The sequence below is a fragment of the Oncorhynchus mykiss genome, chromosome 19 (genome assembly GCF_013265735.2).
Source record: "Oncorhynchus mykiss isolate Arlee chromosome 19, USDA_OmykA_1.1, whole genome shotgun sequence".
NCBI lineage: Eukaryota > Metazoa > Chordata > Actinopteri > Salmoniformes > Salmonidae > Oncorhynchus > Oncorhynchus mykiss.
Window position 1 is genome coordinate 43,387,199 of NC_048583.1, and position 22,916 is coordinate 43,410,114.

The 22,916-nt window shown below is 44.6% G+C and overlaps 1 protein-coding gene across 2 annotated transcripts in view; it reads left to right on the forward strand.

The window, feature by feature from the left end:
- The window catches only part of LOC110497931 (latent-transforming growth factor beta-binding protein 2), a 160,756-nt gene that overhangs the window by 107,926 nt on the left and 29,914 nt on the right, over nt 1-22,916 (forward strand). For both annotated transcript variants that reach the window (XM_036954882.1, XM_036954883.1), the window contains exons 9-14: nt 8,897-8,971; nt 19,632-19,754; nt 19,863-20,051; nt 21,527-21,913; nt 22,425-22,444; nt 22,637-22,673. In XM_036954882.1, coding sequence (XP_036810777.1) covers nt 8,897-8,971; nt 19,632-19,754; nt 19,863-20,051; nt 21,527-21,913; nt 22,425-22,444; nt 22,637-22,673 — 831 coding nt within the window. The remainder of the gene's footprint in view (nt 1-8,896; nt 8,972-19,631; nt 19,755-19,862; nt 20,052-21,526; nt 21,914-22,424; nt 22,445-22,636; nt 22,674-22,916) is intronic.

The following is a 22,916-nucleotide window of genomic DNA, read 5'->3' on the forward strand; positions in this document are numbered from 1 at the left end:
AAAGTTCTTACTCACATCAACTGTGGAGAGTGTGATCACACAGTCGTCCAGAACAGCTGATGCTCTCATGTGTATTTCAGTGTTACTTGCCTCGAAGCGAGGCATAGAAGTTATATAGCTTGCCTGGTAAGTTCATGTGACTGGGCAGCTCTTGGCTGTGCTTCCCATTGTAGTCTGTAATAGTTTGCAATTGCTGCCACATCCGACGTGTGTCGGAGCCGGTGTAGTACGATTCCATCTTAGTCCTGTATTGATGCTTTTCCTGTTAGATGTTTAATCGGAGGGCATAGTGGAATTTCTTATAAGCTTCCGGGTTAGAGTCCTGCTCCTTGACTAAGTCAGCTCTACCCTTTAGCTCAGTGCGAATGTTGCCTGTAATCAATGGCTTGTGGTTGGGGTATGTACGTACAGTTACTGTGGGGACGACATCCTCGATGCACTTATTGATAAAGCCAGTGACTGATGTGGTCTACTCCTCAATGTCATCGGAAGAATCCCGGAACATGTCCCAGTCTGTGATAGCAAAACAGTCCTGTAGTTTATCATCTGCTTTAGCATCTGCTGATAGAAATGAGGTAAAACTGATTTAAGTTTCCCTGCATTAAAGTCCCCGGCCACTAGGAGCGCCGCCTCTGGATGAGCTCTTTCCTGTTTGCTTATGGCGGTATACAGCTCATTGAGTGTGGTTTTAGTGGCAGCATCGGTCTGTGGAGATACATCCCTGGATGTATCTCTCTGCTCCCTGTCTTTGTCTTCAGTCTTAACTCTGATTCCCACACCATTCCCACATCTTTCTCCTGTTGTTCTCCCTCTATCCGATGGCAAGGATTCACTGAACTCTGACTGATTTGGTAAGAGATTTCCCATCCAAGACACTGCCAGACTACATTGTTATTTTTGGTAGTTAAAGTATTATTATTGTTAAATGGAGTGGAGAAAGCCATGGTGCAGTGGGGAAACTAATGGGTTTGTGTTTTTGGGAAGGACGGAGGTTGACGTAATGGAGGTTATGACAGTGAGATGTGCTTGTCAGTCCCAGGCCTACACTGTGGAAGCCCCAGCCCTGTTCAGCCTTGTAGGATCGAATGCACTGTAAACCCACATGCTGCAAATTCCAATGCGTAATGAACTCCAGTTAAATAAGACCGTGTTCATCTCTCCTCTCCCTTTGGTTCTCATGAGGCTGAGAGAGAGAGAGAGAGAGAGAGAGAGAGAGAGAGAGAGAGAGAGAGAGACAGAGAGAGAGAGAGAGAGAGAGAGAGGTTGAGAGAGAGAGAGAGAGTCGCAGGAGAGGAGATGGAAGCAGTTAGAGCTGCTTGTCCCCCTGGGATGCAAGATGAAACCTGATTGGATGAGGAAAGGAAAGTGTTAGGTATGTAGTTGACAGCTAATTTGCTTTCGAAGTATATTAGGAAACATATCTAATGAAGTGAATCCAGCTCTTTGTAGAGACAGTAGATCAGATCACTAAAATGATAGTGCCCGAGAAGCCGGTGTTTGGAGGATACATTGGTACTGTGTTGTCGAGGGCCGGCTGGTCGTTCGTTCTGTCGGATCAGTTGCCAGAGACGCGACCCAGTCGTTAAGTATTTTTGTTCTGTATCTATGGACGCTACCCAGTCGTTTGTTCTAAATGTTCCATTGCCATCCCGGCTGGCAACATTCTTATCCCCTGCTTGCTAGCTAGCCAACTATAGCTAACTTAGTCATGTCAAACAGTGCAGCTGGGAATAACAACAAAGTAGCTTCATTTTCATTTGTTTAAGATGTTTTCTAGTGACATTTATTTGGATACATCCATAACAATGAGCTAATGATGCGCGATTTTGCCTGGCATAGAAAATGTGCTCTCACTGTTGTTCAGAGGAGCTAGACAACAACCCCGCACACACAATCACTGCAAACTAGCTGCATTTAATTTTGTTTTACCTGTTTTCTATTGACATTTATTTGTATATAACCATAAAAATGATGCCAGCTGATTCATGATTTCGACTGGCTGAGAAAAGCTGTCTGCCTGTCTGTCTCGTCCCAACTAACATTTCTATAGCACAGCCACAGCTGGAGATCAAATTTCAGTATTAAAACAATGTTGCAAATGTTGAATAGACAGACAGCAAGGTCTATACAAATTGAAGTTCAGAACCAAATGCTAGTCTAAAAGAAGATAACGTCTAGATGCTTATTATAGTGCAAATCAAGTTTATAAATTGCCTGGCTGGGCTGATGAGAGAGTATATTGCTCAGTGAGATGGAACAGAGTAAATAGGCATTTCACCGTCATAGCTTTAGCCGGTGGTAACTTGTGGAATAGACACCGGCTGGAATGTGGTTTTAACCAATCAGCATCCAGGATTAGACTCTCCCATTGTATAATGACTGATATATCAGTGCCTCAGACTTTTTGGAACAGGGACCAACATGCTCTGGTTTTCTACATTGATCACTTTAAGTGAAAGGTTCATCATGTAAAATAATCTGAGACACTTTAGAAGAGGCCACTGGCTCTGCCCTGAGTGTGACTCTTTGACCTGGTGTGAGAGTGACTCTATATGGAGTATATGGCCACCCATAGTACTTATATTTCTATGGTGCCACTAGGGTTGGGCAGTATACAGTCAGAGACTGTATAAAATGTTCTCAATGGGCTCATTAGCATTTAGCTGGATACCACCTAATCGCCACCACTCCCTGTGTGTTCCATGGTTTATGTAATTCCATAAAGCATGGCTCCGGTTGTCTCCCTATCTGTCATTCCGGGAAGTCTTCCCTCCCATTGACTCTTCTACTCTGGGACGATGGGATGCTTCCCAGGGAGCAGGATCAGGGGTACCCCGGGCCCACATAAATCACAGTCCCAACCACAGGAGCCCTGGCCCTGGAAGCACCTCCTCCCTAGGCCACTGAGGTCACACCGTGATGCCACAGCATGATGATGTCAGCCTCCTGGCCCTCTGCCCCTCCTTCCTTGACCCCTTCCTATACTGAGAAAGCACCCTCTCTTTGACTCTCTCTCTCTCTCTCTCTCTCTCGTTATTCCTGACCATTAGATCACTAATATAACATGAGGAGGAGGAGAGGGCAAGTTGCAAATTGACCCACATGAGATCATCCCTCCCAGTCCCATGGAGAAGTATTGAATCTGCCATTCATTTAGGACCAAAGCATGTGCGTGTTACTTTTTATTAGCAGTGATCAAACATTGAACACTTGTTAATGACCAAGATCAAAACCAAGCAACGGGTGTGACTTTGCTAAACATCTGCTGTGGTCCGTGCCAAGGTTCCAGGCTGCTCTCTCTCTTTACTGCTGCATCCACTCTCTCATGGTGATTAGACAGAGACGTTTCCATCCTTTGATACGTTCCGATTCGTTCTGTGTTGATTTAGTTTAATGCCGGGTGCAAACAGTGTGAATCTTTTAGATAGACAGTGGTGTGGCTAAGGAGGGCTGACTTGGCCTGGCTGCTCACAGGTATAAATCCTAATGCAGACATAATCTATCTGTCCCAGAGAGTACCGCTGTCCAAGGCACCGTGCCAGTGAGTTGGAGGCACATGGAAATGAAATGTGTGTAATAAGATACATGTTAGGCTTGTTCATCATAGGGTATGGACTGTACCATGTCGTCTCTTGGCCTTGCCCCAGTGGTAAATATTTAATGTTGAGTGGCGGCAGTGGGGGATTATGAGAGTGTGTCTGTTTTTAAATGGGAGGTCACAACCACACTGCCATGGGCATCGTAAAGAAGGGAGGAGAGAAAATGATAAACTGTCAAACTACGAACAAAGATGCAAAATGCATCAAATGATGTTAAACACTGAGATAATTAATAGGATGTTTTTGAATAAGGATTCAATCAAACCGAACATGATTGAGATCAATGCCTTGATCGAAGCAGCTCAATTGTCTATATAGAATGTCTGCCACAACATGGTAATTGTCGGTGCCTGTGAACACACAGCTGGGAATTTAATTTACTCAATATCAAACTTTTAGCTGGTATACTGAGTTTTTTTGTAAGACAAATGTTTGCTTTGCATTAGTGTATTTATGTCTGGGACTGATCTCATCATGGGGATGTTGATGTTGGGCTAATTATTTACATTTGAGTTATTTAGCAGACAGTCTTATCGAGAGCGACTGGTCCCCTGTGGGAGTCATTGCAAGCACCATGCTCTACCAACTGAATCACAGGGGACCTAGGCTCATGTGACTATCTCATCTGATGTCCCAGCGCTTGACTGGCTGGCTGCTACTGAAGGTCTTATTTACAGGGCTGGTGATATGGGCCATGCCAGATTGGCAAACTTGGCGTGTGCCAAACAGACTTTCTGCTTTGAAAGCAAATGACTTCCCCTTAGCTGTTTTCTCTAATCAGCCGTTGGCCTGGAGGCCAGAGGGAGATGACTTCTTTCTCATCTTCATCTCAAAGGGAATGAAACAACTCCTTGTGATTAAAGAGTTGAGTTTGGTTTGCCCCTTGGGTCTCTCCATGGCGCCAGTTTGTCCCATGGCGGTTTGTTCTCTGAAAGCATGTCACTTAAAGGGTCTTGAAGGGTCTTGGCACTCATGTCTTGTGTTCCTATAGAATATCTAACGTTGGAATGGAGAGGGAAGATTGTCTCCCCTTCTCCTGTGGATTGCATCCATTCCCCCTCTCTGGTCTACCTCTTCTTCTCAGGTTCTCCAGCGGGGGTTCTGGATTAGCCTGGAGGTAGGGAGTGACTGGGGGCAGGCCTCATGGGGGAGCTGGATATTGTGGGTTCAGTACAGTGCTATGCCTGTGAAGGATGTGCCAATCGGACCTCAAAATAGGCCTCCACATTATGATTGCACTAAATTTCCAATTAGATTTCTGTCAAGCAGAACCCGTTTGACTAGCTAGACCTGCCCCTCTTCCTCCCCACTCCCCCTCTCTCTCCTTACCATCACTCCTCTTTTGCGTAACCTCTCCTCGTCTCTAAATACACTCAGTAAACCCCCACATTGAAGCCTGTCCTAAGGTAGCTTTGACACCTGTTTTAGAGTAGAGCTTTCACTGAAATTTATTTGGCTCTCAAAAGAAAGCAATGCCACCTACTAAGAAATTGTATATGACGCTAAAGCTTCTATATGTATCTTTTTGGGTGACCAGACCAAATTCACATAGTAATGTGAGTTATAGATCTGCCATTCATTGAAAGCAAGTCTAAGAAGCGGTAGATATGTTCTATATGCGCTATTTCTATGCTTCCCGTTCTTAAGTTTTATTTTTGCATCTTTTACTTTTGGTTTTGTACACCAGCTTCAAACATCTGAAAATACAATATTTGGGGTTTGAAAATATATTTCACAACGGTTTAGATTAAAATTAGGCAAACTATTAGAATTTTAGCAACCAGGAAATGGTGAAGCGATTTCAGCATATTGCACAGTTAACTGTTTATAAGCAAATAGAGCTGAATGGTTGCAAATAAAATTCCTGATGCAATTTCAAGATGACTGTTGAAGTACAACAAATCAGTCAGGGGTGACAGTCTTTTGCAGTGAATGAATGAAGGGGGATACAAGTAAGGCCAACAGTCTGTGTCCCTGTGCTTCCTCTTTGTAAAGCACAATGAATATGCACCAGTCTGGTTTCTCTGTCCCAGCATACATGTAACCAGGGGGAACACTAATGATGCAGCAAGGTCACTCTTGCGTTCGACTGCTTTGGGATCTGTGACAATGAACATTGTCTGGGTCAGCATGACGGCATGTCAAAACCATTCCACAGTGGCATTCTACCCACAAAACATCCTGAACTAGGATATATGCTAGATACATAGCCTACAATAGATTTCGCTCTTTGGGTATGTTTGTTGTCGATTGCACTAGCCTATAACTAGAGCCCAGAGTTTTTCCTGGTAGGGTAGTTAGGCAAAACTTCTGGTCCTATTTATGCAGTATATTTTTGGTTTGCCATTGTCTTTAGAAGTGGGTTGACCATAGAGATGATGACGTGTCATCTCAGGTAACCTGCTGGTGAAGCTACTTCAGACAGACCTGCTCTCCTCTGTGTTCCCTCTAGTCTCTCAGTACTAATAAGCTTGACTGGGAGGCCCGCCCCCTGCTGGGCATCTCTTGGCATGTGCTCCTGCAGTCACTCAGGGCAGAATCTGATCCTGTCCTCATGGGGGGTCGCACCTGTACAACCCGCTGCCCCGTCACAACAGCTCATTACCCAGATGCATCCCTGGGGATTCCATGGGTGCAGGACGGGGAGGGCAGACAGGAACAGGCGCTTCACTTTGACACAATTATCTCCGACCCAACAGAGGAGCTCCCGTCTGGTCTGACCCACTTCTGATCTGCTGTGTGAACCTTCAGGTACTTCCACTAGCCCTGCCTGTTCCACAGCCCTGAACGCACACTGCGTTGTGTCTGTCTCACAACCACTCAGATGGGATAACATGGAAAATGATTCAACACCATAAATAAGATTGTAGGTACATTCCAGGTACCCAACAAGACTTCACCCTCCTCATCCCTGCGATATTGATAGCCTGTTGATGAACTGAGGATCACCAATCCCACAAACGGAGAGAACTTTTGCAGCTGGATCTGGAATCGGAATTCCACCTAATGTTTTCCAATTAACAGCTTATTACCTGTGTATGAAAGAAAAGGAAAATAAATGGCAGGGGTTCCCAAACAGAGGAAGAGGAGGGCTGACTGCAGGGTCTCTGTGTGGTGTGTGTCCTACAGTGCTACATGGTGAGGTAAGGGCAGATGTGCTGATGTGGCTGTGGGGATGCCGGGCCTGTTTGCTTGAAAGGGGCTCTTGTCAGGTCCTGTTGACCCACCGTCTACTTGCCTGTCAGACGGCCTGCATCACCACTGTCTGTCAGACGGCCTGCGTCACCACTGTCTGTCAGACTGCCTGCCTGCGACACCACTGTCTGTCAGACGGCCTGCGTCACCACTGTCTGTCAGACGGCCTGCGTCACCACTGTCTGTCAGACTACCTGTCTGCGACACCACTGTCTGTCAGACTGCCTGCCTGCGTCACCACTGTCTGTCAGACTGCCTGCCTGCGACACCACTGTCTGTCAGACTGCCTGCCTGCGACACCACTGTCTGTCAGACTGCCTGCCTGCGACACCACTGTCTGTCAGACTGCCTGCCTGCGACACCACTGTCTGTCAGACTGCCTGCCTGCGTCACCACTGTCTGTCAGACTGCCTGCCTGCGTCACCACTGTCTGTCAGACTGCCTGCCTGCGTCACCACTGTCTGTCAGACTGCCTGTCTGTGACACCACTGTCTGTCAGACTGCCTGCCTGCGACACCACTGTCTGTCAGACTGCCTGCCTGCGACACCACTGTCTGCCAGACTGCCTGTCTGCGACACCACTGTCTGACAGACTGCCTGTCTGCGACACCACTGTCTGACAGACTTTCTGCCTGCGACACCACTGTCTGTCAGACTGCCTGCCTGCGACACCACTGTCTGTCAGACTGCCTGCCTGCGACACCACTGTCTGTCAGACTGTCTGCCTGCGACACCACTGTCTGTCAGACTGTCTGCGACACCACTGTCTGTCAGACTGCCTGCCTGCGACACCACTGTCCGTCAGACTGCCTGTCTGCGACACCACTGTCTGTCAGACTGCCTGCTCGCCTGCGACACCACTGTCTGTCAGACTGCCTGCTCGCCTGCAACACCACTGTCTGTCAGACGGCCTGCCTGCGACACCACTGTCTGTCAGACGGCCTGCCTGCGTCACCACTGTCTGACAGACTGCCTGCGACACCACTGTCTGTCAGACTGCCTGCCTGCGTCACCACTGTCTGTCAGACTTTCTGCCTGCGACACCACTGTCTGTCAGACTGCCTGCCTGCAACACCACTGTCTGTCAGACTGCCTGCTCGCCTGCGACACCCTAGATATTGATGGTACTTATGGAGCTCACATATACAGTTTGTCATACTGTGTACGTGTTTCAAGCTATGAATGAGAATGTGTGTGTGTGTGTAGACAATATATGCTGGAAGATTTTTATCAGATGAGATCTCAATATCCTTTTCTAAGCTTGTGTTTGGCGCGATCTGATCAACTGGAAAAGACCAGAATGGTCTGGAAGTCACATGAAGTCAACATTGTTTTACTCTTCCACTGGATGTAAAGGGAGTGAATACATTGTACTGTCCCATCATGTTGAAATGAAAAAGACACCCTAGCCAGACTACAAAATTATGAGGAGGGCCATTCTCCTTGTAACATGTGTCTGATGATATTCTAGGATGCTCTTCGTCTGCGTCTCCTCTTTCAGTTTTCCATAACTGTGAAATCTGTGACTAATCACATTGCTCCTGTCCAACATTCAGCTCCGATTTGCACCTACCTCAATCCCACCTCAACCCTTCCCCCTATCCCTACAAGTGACGGCTCAGTGATTGCCATCTGATATTGAGAATAGCCTCCTTCCTCAGTACCAACAACTAAAGGAGCCGAATTAATAATGACATCATGTTTTCAGGCCTCAGCAAGTGCATGGTTGCGCTGGGGGCATGAATGGACACAGAGTACAATGATGTACTGGCTCTGTTTTCTGTGTATGTGTCCCCAGGGTCTATGTAATATGATTATTAATGATGTTGTGTGTTGTTGATGATTTTATGTGATGGCAGTACTGTCTTATAACAGTGGTTGATGGGGATCCATTTACATGGCAGCGTTTTGGTGTCCCACAGGGCCCAGCTGTGGGTCCCCATCTAATTTCTCCCCCCGCTAAGCTCAGCACATCTGTAACATATGCTAGACATGAACCATCCCTCTCCCTCCATCTGTGTGTTACAGATGTAATGCTTTTTAAAGTAGACAAGCAGAATGTGATGTCTCTTTCTCTGATCTTTTTTTCTTTTATCCCACAGCGTATGCAGTGATTGCGAACGGCCAAGTGGAATGCCCCAAGGGTTACAAGAGGGTGAACCTGACTCATTGTCAAGGTAAGGGGACGGAGATGACAGAGATGAAGATGATGTCCTGTTGATTTGCTTGTGTTTAGTTATACCAATAGCGCAGTGGTCACCAAGTTAGTCAAGCTCACTTTCACAGTCAAAAAGCAAGTTGAGATCTACCACTCAGAATTTTTTACATTACATTAATACATTATAACATTACCCTAATAATAACAGTTTTGGAAGAATGAGGTTTGGGCAGTAGGCCTAATACTTTATCACAGCATATTGGCTATATGCCTGCCCTGACAATATTGTTCTTCTCAGACCATATTATATCTCAAACTTGAGTTTTGATAACAAAATAGATCAGTTGGTGTAGCACTTGCGAGGCAACGCTGAGCATAAAATGAAATAATTTGCTAATAATTTGCTTTTTATTTGACTTGACTGATGGTACCTGCTTCTGATGGTCATGGTGCTTTCAAGACAACTGGGAACTCGGGGAAAAAAAATATAAAATCATGATGCCAGTGATCTTCAGGTCAAAAAGTCGGAGCTGTAGAAAGATGCCAACGATTCGAGTTGGATGACCACCCCGCCAAAAAATCCCAGTCGCATCTTGTTTTTTTGGGGGGAGAGTTCCAAGTTGTCTTGAACGCACTGAAGTTGTAAGTCGGAGATATCCAAATTCCCAGTTGTTTTGAACACGGCATTAGTCTCAGCAGAGGGAGGGAGAGAGCAGCAGAGGGTCCGCCTCTCATGGTCCCTACTCTCTCCTTCCTTTCTTCTGGTGAGACTGACCAGAGAGAGGAGACACCGTCTTCCACCGGATGGCAAAACTACAGTCGCACCTGCACAAATTCATGTAGTTCCCATGACCAGAGAAAGTTAAAATAGACACTACCAGCTGCTAATAATGATAAAAAACGCAGGGCTATCGATACACTTGGCTACTCATATATTGCAGCTGTATTGCGAGTGGAAGTAGGGAGAAGCGCGTTTTATGTTTTTAATCATGCTGAAAAGTGTTGACAGTGCTGAATAAAAACTTAGATATGATCTCACTCATAAAAACAGCAGTTCTTTGCTGTGTTCTTTGACATTCTCTCTCTGGTCAGTGTTTTAAACCGGGATGCTGGCCTTCTAGGCAGAGTTCTTCTGTCCAGTGTCTGTTCTTTTGCCCATCTGAATCTTTTATTTTTATTGGCCAGTCTGAGATATGGCTTTTTCTTTGCAACTCTGCCTAAAAGGCCAGCATCCTGGAGTCACCTCTTCACTGTTGACGTTGAGACTGGTGTTTTGTGGGTACTATTTAATGAAGCTGCCAGTTGAGGACTTGTGAGGTGTCTGTTTCTCAAACTAAACACTCTAATGTACTTGTGCTCAGGCCTCCCACACCTCTTTTTATTCTGGTTAGTACCAGTTTGCGCTGTTCTGTGAAGGGAGTAGTACACAGAGTTGTACGAGATCTTCATTTTCTTGGCAACTTCTCGCATGGAATAGCCTTCATTTCTCAGAACACGAATAGACTGACGAGTTTCAGAAGAAAGTTCTTTGTTTCTGGCCATTTTGTGCCTGTAATCGAAACCACAAATGCTGATGCTCCAGATATTCAACTAGTCTAAAGAAGGCCAGTTTTATTGCTTCTTTAATCAGAACAACAGTTTTCAGCTGTGGTAACATAATTGCAAAAGGGTTTTCTATTGACCAATTAGCCTTTTAAAATTATAAACTTGGATTAGCTAACACAATGTGCCATTGGAACACAGGAGTGTTGTTTGATGATAATGGGCCTCTATGTAATGTAGATATTCAATTAAAAATCTGCCGTTTCCAGCTAGAATAGTGATTTACATCATTAGCAATGTACAGTGTATTTCTGATCAATATGATGTTATTTAATGGACAAAAAATGTGCTTTTCTTTCAAAAACAAGGACGATTCTAAGTGACCCCAAACTTTTGAACCGTAGTGTATGAACATAAAATAAAAGCTGTGGACAAGGACACTTTATGCTGTCCAAAATGGTGTCAAGAGTTGCCAGCAAACGCAGTAATTAATCTAACTTTGATTCAACTTGCTTTTTCTGATCACTTCAAGATGTTAACTAACAGTCCCTCATTTTTTGAGGCTGAAAAACCAAACTGACAGATATTCACAATATTTACTGGCCAACTTCAAAGTCTTATTCCCATTCTGCTGGAGCTCCATTCCCAAAAATCATTTTGAATTTCAGCCTTTAGAACAACTGCCAAGGATGCAAAACTGAGATTCTTCTGGGATGCTGTCATTATTATCAAGCAGGTGTCCTCCTTGCCAAAGTGTGATTCCTCACAGGAGGAGAAAGAGTCTTGTGTCATATTGTGTGTCTGAGCACAGACGTGATTCGCCCTGCTCTCTCTTTTTGCTCCTGGTGCTGGGCTCGGGGGCTTACAGTGGGCCTCACGTCACAGTGGGCCTTACAATGGCCCCTCAGAAATACAAGCTGTTTTGTGACCTCAGGAGAGGCCTGTGTCTTCCAAACACTCCAGAAAAACACTGTAGAGGAACTGGTTCGGCTGGAGTCACCTATAGGGCTTCTTATGTAATGGAACATCTATGGCCTCACTGCCAGACGTTTAGTATGGGCTGAATCATTTATTTATTTTTTACCTCCGGTCTGAGATATGGCTTTTTCTAGAGAGAATATAGGCAGAGCGACAGGCAAGCATTTCCATATTGGGCTTTTGAGGAATAACACATTGCTGTTCAGCTAAGGACAGGTCAAGTTCTTAACTGAGTAACATGCATCTCCAATTAATAGCAGCTTTGGAAAGGTTTGGAAAAGGATCACTCACTATTCCCAAGTCCTCGAATGGATGGGGTTTTTGCCTCATGACTTATGTTTAGTGTCTGATTCAAAACATTTAAACAGCTCTGTCTTATTTGACAGAGAACCTCCCAGTCCCCACTCTAGCAGTACTCAACAATAATCCTGGATATTACTGTTAAATAAAGTATGGCTAGGTATTTCCTTTACAATGGCAGTAAATAATTATCATGGTTGTTTATGTGAATCCTCTACAAGTTTATTTTGGCCATGCAGTCATAAAGTAAGAAATTACAGGTCGAGTGAGTTCAGGACAGGCAGGTTGTCAGTTTAAGCGCAGTCAGGGGACTCTTTGGCTGGAGTCATCATTCTGTGTCATTACTACAATAACAATGGTGTCATGAGAAACCTGTCGAGGAGAACTCTGATGGACGTCTGTGTGTTCCGTCTGTACCGTGTACAATAAAAGAGAATGTCTGCGGCAGAATGAGCGCGCGACCAACCATGAAGTCAGATAGGTGTTGAGATTAGTGGAGGTCATGACAGGCTTTCATTCTCGTCAGTTCCAATCCCTTACCCTCGACCAGACTGTAGCACTAACACTATCCTGAATCAACCTAACCCTGGATTACAGACCCCATGTGATGAAGGAAGGCTGAGCCTAACGTTGAACTTCAGCCTTCAGTTCAACATCCAGATAACATGCAGCTTAAACCGGTCTCAAGTAGTCCCTATAGTCCCACAGCGCCTCCACAGCAGTGTTGTTGTCTCGCTAAGTGGGAGGTAGCAGAGTTTCCCCAAGAGAAATGGTTTGGTTAGAGCTCACAGTGTATAACCCCATGACAGCAGTTGTCCATTGCATCTTCTTTATGTGCAGCGTGGCTCACCCAAACAGGAAATATTGTCCGCCCATTTGCTTACAATTGAGTCAGCCTGTTTACATCATTAATAACAGAGGGGCTGGGGAAAGGTCAGCTAACGTTATGACCTTGAACTGGTTCCCCTTTTAATCCTCCATACCACCAACACACACACACACACACACACACACACACACACGCACACAGGCACGTACATAGACACACAAAGACAAGCACACAGGCACGGACACACAGATCCACACACAGACACACGCATGCACACACAACCACGCACACACATACATACTCACATACACACACATACACACAGCGAGAGAAGGAGAGGCCTGTACTCTCATGGTAGTTTTGCTTTTCCTCCCATCACTCCCCAGACTTTCCCTGTTCTCTTATAAGCTATCTTTTTCCACCGGCCAGCACAACAGCGAAACAAGAGCAGATTCATTATTATTGGGAAAATCTGCCATGGCAACTTGTCAGGTTCCAGTCGTCACGGCGATGGGAAAAGGCCTAATGATTTACTGTTGTTCAACACTAGAACCGCCATAGGCCAATGGACACTGACGTTTGATTTTGTAAATAAAAAATATCAGTCCAAAAAAGCTATGTCCTGCTTCTTCTCTGACTTTTCCTAAATGTTTGTATTTTACACTGCTCATTTGTCAGCATTTTGGAATCACAAACAGAAAAGTATTTAGGGTCTTTTTACCTTTTCACACCTATTCCCAACTTAACCCCCCAAGACAATGTGCTGTAGGATGTTGGTACCCATCCAGGCGCTAATGCCTATTTCTCTCCTCACTGAATTAATGCCAAATGAACGCATGTACGATAATTGTGCGCCTTACTTCACAAATGAATTTAAATTAGGCCTAACTGAATGATAAGGAGGGTGATGAGGTTGATTAATGATGAGTTTGTGTTATGCCTATTTACAGTTGAAGTCGGAAGTTTACATACACTTAGGTTGGAGTCATTAAAACTTGTTTTTCAACCACTCTACAAATGTCTTGTTAACAAACTATAATTTAGGCAAGTCGGTTAGGACATCTACTTTGTGCATGACACAAGTCATTTGTCCAACAATTATTTACAGACAGATTATTTCACTTATAACTGTATCACAATTCCAGTGGGTCAGAAGTTTACATACACTAAGTTGACTGTGCCATCAAACAGCATGGAATATACCATAAAATTATGTCATGGCTTTAGAAGCTTCTGATAGGCTAATTGACATCATTTGAGTCAATTGGAGGTGTACTTGTGGATGTATTTCAAGGCCTACCTTCAAACTCAGTGCCTCTTTGCTTGACATCATGGGAAAATCAAAAGAAATTAGCCATGACCTCAGAAAAAAAATGTAGACCTGGTTCATCCTTGGGTGCAATTTCTAAATGCCTGAAGGTACCACGTTCATCTGTACAAACAATAATATGCAAGCATAAACTCCATGGGACCACGCAGCCATCATACCGTTAAGGAAGGAGACGTGTTCTGTCTCCTAGAGATGAACATACTTTGGTGCGAAAAGTGCAAATCAATCCCAGAACAACAGCAAACGACCTTGTGAAGATGCTGGAGGAAACAGATACAAAAGTATCTATATCCACAGTAAAACAAGTCCTATATCGATATAACCTGAAAGGCCGCTCAGCAAGGAAGAAGCCACTGCTCCAAAACAGCCATAGAAAAGCCAGACTATGGTTTGCAACTGCACATGGGGACAAAGATCACACTTTCTGGAGAAATGTCCTCTGTTCTGATGAAACAAAAATGGAACTGTTTGGCCATAATGACCATCGTTATGTTTGGAGGAAAAAGGGGGAGGTTTGCAAGCCGAAGAATTACCATCCCAACCTTGAAGCACGGGGGTGGCAGCGTCATGTTGTGGGGGTGCTTTACTGCAGGAGGGACTGGTGCACTTCACAAAATATATGGCATCATGAGGGAGCAAAATTATGTGGATATATTGAAGCAACATCTCAAGACATCAGTTAAAGCTTGGTCGCAAATGGGTCTTCCAAATGGACAATGACCCCAAGCATACTTCCAAAGTTGTGGCAAAATGGCTTAAGGACAACAAAGTCAAGGTTTTGGAGTGGCCATCACAAAGCCCTGACCTCAGTCCTATAGAAAATGTGTGGGCAGAACTGAAAAAGCATGTGCGAGCAAGGAGGCCTACAATCCTGACTCAGTTACACCAGCTCTGTCACGAGGAATGGACCAAAATGTACCTATCTTATTGTGGGAAGCTTGTGGAAGGCTACCCAAAACGTTTGAACCAAGTTAAACAATTTAAAGGCAATGCTACCAAATACTAATTGAGTGTATGTAATCTTCTAATCCACTGGGAATGTGATGAAAGAAATAAAAGCTGAAATAAATCATTCTCTACTATTATTCTGACATTTCACATTCTTAAAATGAAGTGGTGATCCTAACTGACCTAAGACAGGGAAGTTTTACTAGGATTAAATGTCAGGAATTGTGAAAAACTGAGTTTAAATGTATTTGGCTAAGGTGTATGTTAACTTCCGACTTCAACTGTATCAGCAGCAAATAATTTGACCACACACCTTTGGGGTTGATACCATTTTCTTTTACGTTTTACTTTGTAAAAATAAGCTGTTATGGGACTGTTTTATTTGCTATCTCTATTACTAATCGAATTTATTGTAAGGGAAATGAAAGCATGCTATGTGTTGCAGTAGGCCTTTAGAGTAATGCAAAACATATCCTTGACTATCTAACTTAGTGATTGGGAAACAAACGATACCAGTCAGCCTGCGCAGCTGGTCCATCGAAACTATACCGAAACTAATTTCACACATAATAAGAGTTAGCCTATAGGCAAAATGAAATTGACAATCTGATGAGCATATTCTGCAGGTTCTATTACACTTACATTTGTCAAATAGCTCTCATAATTCAAGAATTTAGTTTAGTTTATTAATTCGACCATCTAAAAAATAACAAGCACACATAAAACTTGAAAAAGCAATACATGCACATGAGTAAAATCATGGAGGATAACACACAATAAAGTCTGGGACTGATTACCATTGTTCAATCATGGAGGATAACACAAAGTCTGGGACTTATTACCATTGCGGTCCTCTTGAGACGAGATGGCTAGGCAAGATCGAATACAGTTAAACACAGTATGGCATTGAGATAATAAAACATAAAAACAGAGAAGAAGAACATATATCTCCTCATTCCAGTTACATCATAGGGGTTATTCATATGGGCACAGAAGATATCAAACATATTTTTACTTTATTTTTAAAGCTGTCCAGAGAGGACGTCATTTTTATGGGCAGAGGCAACTCATTCCACTCTGAGGCTCCAGTATACAAGACAGTACCTTTCCCAGCATTACTCCTGAACCTGTATAAGCACACATCAGCAACACCTGATCTGGCATTAACCTTCCCTAGCACCTTATTGGCCATGCTCACACCTCCCAAGCTTCCATCAAGGATACATCCCAAGTAGCTAACAGAGGTTTTAGTAGTCAGCACCTCACCCCTTCACTCTGATTTCAGACGACCTACTCAATTTAGGTCTGGACCCAAAGTTCATTGCCTAAGTGCAGAGATAGCTTATTATCTCCAAGCCATTTGCCAATGTTAGTAAGCTCTGTGCTAAATATGCTCTCCAACATAGTTTTACTTTAGTGAGACACCAGAAGAGTAGAGTCATCGGCATAAAGGAAAAGTTGGCCAGAACAAGCGTCTTTCATATCGTTAATATACAGTAAAAACAGTAGAGGCCCAAGCGGTGCAGCTCTATTTCCAAATGTCACTTTTCCCAAGAATATCGGTGCTGCCCATGCATTCAACACATGACCACCCGCGCGGCAGCATTGGTCTGGCAACTAAGCAAAAACTAGTAGCATAATAAACGTACCAATTTAAATATGCTATTTTGTCGCCAATGGATCAATCAATCAATCAAATGTATTTATAAAGCCCTTTTTACATTAGCCGATGTCACAAAGTGCTATACAGAAACCCAGCCTAAAACGCCAAACAGCAAGCAATGCAGATGTAGAAGCACAGTGGCTAGAAAGGCAGTTTTTCCTAGACACCGTGAATGGGCAATGAACGGGCAATAGACACCAGATAGAAACTGATAATTGTGTATGTGACTTCAGTGAACTGAATGATGAGGAGGGTGATTTAATTTAATTGATCTGAATGATGAGGGTGAAGAGGATGATTTAATTTAGAACAATAGTGTCATTTTGATGAAGAACTGTGGGTGGTCTAATTATTTTATTATGAAAGGCTGGACATGGTGTATAATTTCCCCTGGGAGAGTGAACTGAGTACAACATACAATGTGTGTAGTTCACAATGGCAAGCCGAACCAAACAAATGGACGCACTGACAGCATTGCAAATACTGCAGAATCTAGATGAGTTGGAGTCGGATGGAGGATCAGATATTGAGCTTGAAATCGACGTTGCTGATGAAGAGCCTTCATCTGATTCTGATGTTGATATCGAGCCTCTGCCTTCGATGCTGAGCGCCTCAGAAAAAAACAGAACAAAGCCAACTGAGACGGTGATCTCAACTGCCACGGTGAGACAGGAGTCTGGGAGCGATGGCACGGTGAGACAGGAGTCTGGGAGGGATGGCACGGTGAGACAGGAGTCTGGGAGGAATGGCACGGTGAGACAGGAGTCTGGGAGCGATGGCACGGTGAGACAGGAGTCTGGGAGCGATGGCACGGTGAGACAAGAGTCTGGGAACGATGGCACAGTGAGACAGGAGTCTGGGAGCAATGGCACGGTGAGACAGGAGTCTGGGAGCGATGGCACGGTGAGACAGGAGTCTGGGAGGGATGGCGCGGTGAGACAGGAGTCTGGGAGCGATGGCACGGTGAGAGAGGAGTCTGGGAGAGATGGCACGGTGAGAGAGGAGTCTGGGAGCGATGGCACGGTGAGAGAGGAGTCTGGGAGGGCTGGCACGGTGAGACAGGAGTCTGGGAGGGATGGCACGGTGAGAGAGGAGTCTGGGAGGGATGGCACGGTGAGAGAGGAGTCTGGGAGGGATGGCACGGTGAGAGAGGAGTCTTGGAGGGATGGCACGGTGAGACAGGAGTCTGGGAGGGATGGCACGGTGAGACAGGAGTCTGGGAGCGATGGCACAGTGAGACAGGAGTCTGGGAGCGATGACACAGTGAGACAGGAGTCTGGGAGCGATGGCGCGGTGAGAGAGGAGTCTGGGAGGGATGGCACGGTGAGACAGGAGTCTGGGAGGGATGGCACGGTTTGGGTAGAACAGAGATGCACATGTTGCAGCACATCAGAGATCGTACTGTTGCTCATGCACACAGAAAAGGAATCAGTAGGTGGCCAATGTCTATGAACTGTAAGCATTTATTGCACTCTTGTATGTCCACGGGGCGTACGGCAGAAAGAGCACGGATGTGGATTCATTTTGGTCTGATTGGTATGGGTTGGACACAACCGCTTCAGAGAGATTGTGCGACACCTGCGGCAGGTGCACACGATACCATGCCCTTGAAAACTATGTGCAGTACAACCGATTTGTTTGTGGGGCTTACTCACACAAAGCCCCGAAGCTGTATGCTGATTGTGGACCCAAAGCATGAAGAGAAGATGAGATTAGTTTATGTGTAAGGGCATGGGTATAAGGGCACAATACAGGGTCCGATGCAATCAACAAATGACTGTTTTTATATCTTGTCATGAATATATTTCCACTGATATTCATTTATGCAATTCATCCTTTACAATTGTTCATGCAGTGGTGCTTTTGTTTAGGAATACAGCAAATCATTTTTAATTTCTACTTTGTCAAAATAAGCTGTAACTGGACTTAATTAATTACTATATCTTTATTACTAATCAAATCTACAAATAAAGTTGATCAAATGGATTACACTGTAATGTTTTTATTGTGAAGGAAACGAAAATATGCTATAGGCCTACATTTTTTCTAGGACTTTGTATAATTATACTAAATATATTCTTGACTAACTATTGTCATTATTATTTATTTTATATATTTCCACGGCAACGTTCTCTAGCGGGTACTTATTGTCACACCTGCTTCCGCTCCCCCTCCCTGGCGCTCAAGGGCGCCAGGCTGCCCATCATTACGCACACCTGTCACCTTCTTTATGCGCATCAGTGCTTCATTGGACTCACCTGTACTCCTTCATGTTTTGATTGCCTTTCCTATATCTGTCTGTTCCTCTGTTTCATCCCCGTGTCAGTATTATTGTCATTATGTTTTTCATGTCCAGACACTATTCTGTCGTCTTCAATCATCTGTCCTTACACTTTTAGGCTGAAAGGTCAGGCAGTTCTAGGGCGTCTATCATTTGTCATCTAGGGCATCTATCACATGTCATCTAGGGCATCTATCATCTGTCATCTAGGGCATCTATCATCTGTCATCTAGGGCATCTATCACATGTCATCTAGGGCATCTATCACATGTCATCTAGGGCATCTATCATCTGTCATCTAGGGCATCTATCACATGTCATCTAGGGCATCTATCATATGTCATCTAGGGTATCTATCATGTCATCAAGGGCATCTATCATGTGTCATCTAGGGCATCTATCACATGTCATCACTTGCCAGTAGCTAATGGTTTTGATTACTTACATATTACTACTTGGGCATATCTCAATGTGTGATGATGACAAATGATTAACTTCCTCCATCTTCTCTACCTGTCAGAAACGTTGTAGAATACAACACATTTTTGTGTATGGGAGTCTGTAATAAATGTAGACTTAGGGATGAGAGTAAGTAACTTATTCTTATACATGGAGATGTGTAATTGGATATGAGATCATTATTACATAATGAAAGAGTTTTTTTTTTTTTTTTGTCATCCTGACACCAAAAACATTGCCTCGATGCCTTGTTACAACCCAACAATCAGATACTGTACTATTTATTTGATGTATTTGTTGAACCTTTTTTAACTAGGCAAGTCTGCCATGGTGTGTTTTCTTCTCCTAGACATCAACGAGTGCCTGATGAATGGGATCTGTAAGAACGCTGAGTGTCTGAATACCAGAGGAAGCTACAGATGCACCTGTAAACTAGGCTACATGCTGGACCCTGCCAGGAGCCACTGTGTCTGTGAGTACTCCTACTGTCTGTTGCTATGACTGATGGCCTGTCTGTCATATGGTCTTTCCTTGGTGTGTGAAGTCTGTCTGATGAAGGTGTATATGTTTTTTCGGACAGCGGACAAGGCTGTGTCGGACCAGAGGGGGATGTGTTACCGCTCAGCATCAGCAGGGGCCTGCTCTCTGCCTCTCACCCAGCACATCACCAAACAGATCTGCTGCTGCAGCCGTGTGGGCAAGGCCTGGGGCACGGCCTGGGGCACGGTCTGGGGCACGGCCTGCGAGAGGTGCCCTCTGCCAGACACAGGTACCCACACACACAGATCCTACTTCTACCACTCTGTCTATTGCGCTCTTTTTCTCTAGTACATGTGGTGGAGATGGCCACTCCAACCTCGATGAACTGGTCAAATACTTTGATTACACTAGGTGAACATTTGTTGGCTGGGTCGGATTTTAAAGGTGGTATGAAATGTGTGATCTTAATGAAAACATACGTGCTACTCAACACAACAGTCGTTCAGGCTTCACTCACCGTATTATGCTGGCTGTCTCGGCCCGCCAGTCATGTAATGCAGTTCAAAGAAAACCCTAAATGTTTAATGTGGAATAAGCTCAAAACAACAGAACCTTCATATGTCAAAGCTGCATAATATTAAAATAGTGGAAGTCAATCTTGTATCACACAGGTTCTTGGAGGTAAATGACAGTAATAGTCCAGCTAGCAATCCCCCCCCCCCCTCCTTCGAAAAGAGAGTCAGGCCAAATGAAACATGGAAAATGGTTTTTATCCTATTTTATACTTGCAGATTTTATCTTCAAAGTCAGAGAAAATAACATTATTTAGAGTGGTGCCTGTTTGGGTGAGTGATTCATGGAGGTTGTCACAGATCAGCAGATATTTGAGAGCCAGACCAGACCTCCATGGTGCTCTGCCAGACTAGTACTCTACTCTGTGGCTCTGTGTGCAGATATAGTCCACATACAGCCTGAGTACCCTGAGTCAGACACTGGCTGTTGTATGACCTGACAATCTGTTAGAGCCATGTTGAACACAGAGAATCCCGACTCATTATTAGTAGTCTGGTAATAGGAGCACGTTGACTTCACATCATGTCAGACTTAAGGCTCTGATGTGTATACAGCCACAAACCCCCAGCTCCATCCGCATTATAGACATCAGTCAGGAGACTATCATCATAGCCACACTTCCTGCATTTAACCACAATGCTATCAATATTAGAGATTCTCCGTCCTTTATAACATTCCCCTCTGTTCCAGGGGCCTCTGTTCCAGGGGCCTCTGTTCCAGGTCAGACAGGGGACAATACTGTTTAACTGTAATAGATTTACCCCTGCTGAAGTCTGTTGGGCTCCAACACAAAGAGATGCAATCACCCTCCTTTTACCTCTTCAGTCAGTCTTCTACTGCCCAGAGTTCAAAGGTCAGATATGTTATATGATCCTCTACTTCCCCCTTGGCACTGCCCTGAGTGTCTGACACATCCAAATCCACCCTGTGATATCCTCTCTGACGGCTGTCACTGCCCTGGCAGCTCCCTCCCTGGCCATGGCTGAAAACCAATCCCCTTCACAGAGGAGAGACTACAGTATGGCATGCTGTACATAATGGTATTACACGGATGGCTTATGGTATTGCTGCGAACACCAGACAGAAATGCGATCCATAATTACTGTCTGGCAGTGTTTTATGTTAGCTCAGGGGGGAATATGGCCTTATGATGTTTTCTATGGTTCTTTGTTTGCCCCTGTACGCCTGCAGACCATTTCAAGGAGATCTGTCCCGCTGGCCACGGCTACACATACTCGCGCTCCGATGTGCAGATCTCCCTGAGACAGCTGGAGGAAGAGGAGCTGAGGAGGACAGTTGTTTCCTGGGAGGCCCAGAACCCTAGTGACCCCCAACTGCCCCAGCAGCCAGCTCAGCCCCCGCAGCAGCTGCCCCACGTCCCACTGACCCCACAGATCCCACAATACCCCCACCATCCACAGCACCCCCAAGAGCTCCCACAGCACTCCCACCATCCAGAGCACCCCCAGACACCTCAGAACCCTCAGTACCCTCACACTGTACAACAACCCCAGAACCCTCTCCATCCAGACCCAGACACACAGCATCCTGCTGAGGAGACCCACAGCCAGCCACAAGGTGAGAACAATGATAATATTATACATACTTTGTGGCGTTTGTGTCGACCACTGATAATATTATTTCTACAACACACTAAAATGGATTTAAAGTTGCAAGGTTACACAATGGAAACCCTTTTAGTAGACAAGGACGAGGACTTAATCCACACAGGTCAAACATCTGCGACCTCTGGATCTTCTGTGAAACATTCTTCTGATTTGCAGTTATGAGATCGTTTATCGCCATGGCCCGAGAAAAATGATTCATAGATTGTGTCTTAATTATCTAAGATACCTATTCTCCCTTCTTTTTTCCATGGACTGTAGTGTTCATTATTATCAGAGTCCAGGTCTTCTCCCCGGCTTAAAGGATAAATATTTTATTGGAAACAAAGACCTTAAGATGGCTTCTAAACAGTAAAATGCCCGATGAGAACATAGATTGATATCTCAATGGTTAAATGTGATAATGCAAACAGAATGTCAGCTTTCTCTATTGATAAAACGGCCTCTTCTCTGTCTCCTAACAGATGTGGAAATATTGAACCCGGTGAGTTCCTCTTCCTGGAAAAAAGCACATGCTTTTGAAATGTTTATTGTAGAAAAAGCTTCCAGCATCTCTCAGCTGTAAGACACATATGGTATTAGGTCTTTCCATACAACATATGAAGAACATATTTGAGTTTGATGGTTATGACGCGTCTTAAAACCCAATTATAAGCTATTCTTGCTTATTCCACAGTCTCCTGTTGCGACAGACTCACCATTGAAGTACTCAGGTAATTTATCTAATTTCCAATTCATCAAAGAACCTTGTCACAATGGTGTCATATTCATAACTCATAATGCCGGTTTCAGCCTGTCATTTACTGTGGTGTTTTTACACAGTGGTCCTGTAGGTCATGGTGCATTGATAAAGCAAATGAGCGCGGTTTTACCATGCAGTAAGGCACGTGGGGTCCTGATCCATTTTCTATAAATCGCTCACACACAGCACACAGCAGAGGCAGCCTGCCCCGGTA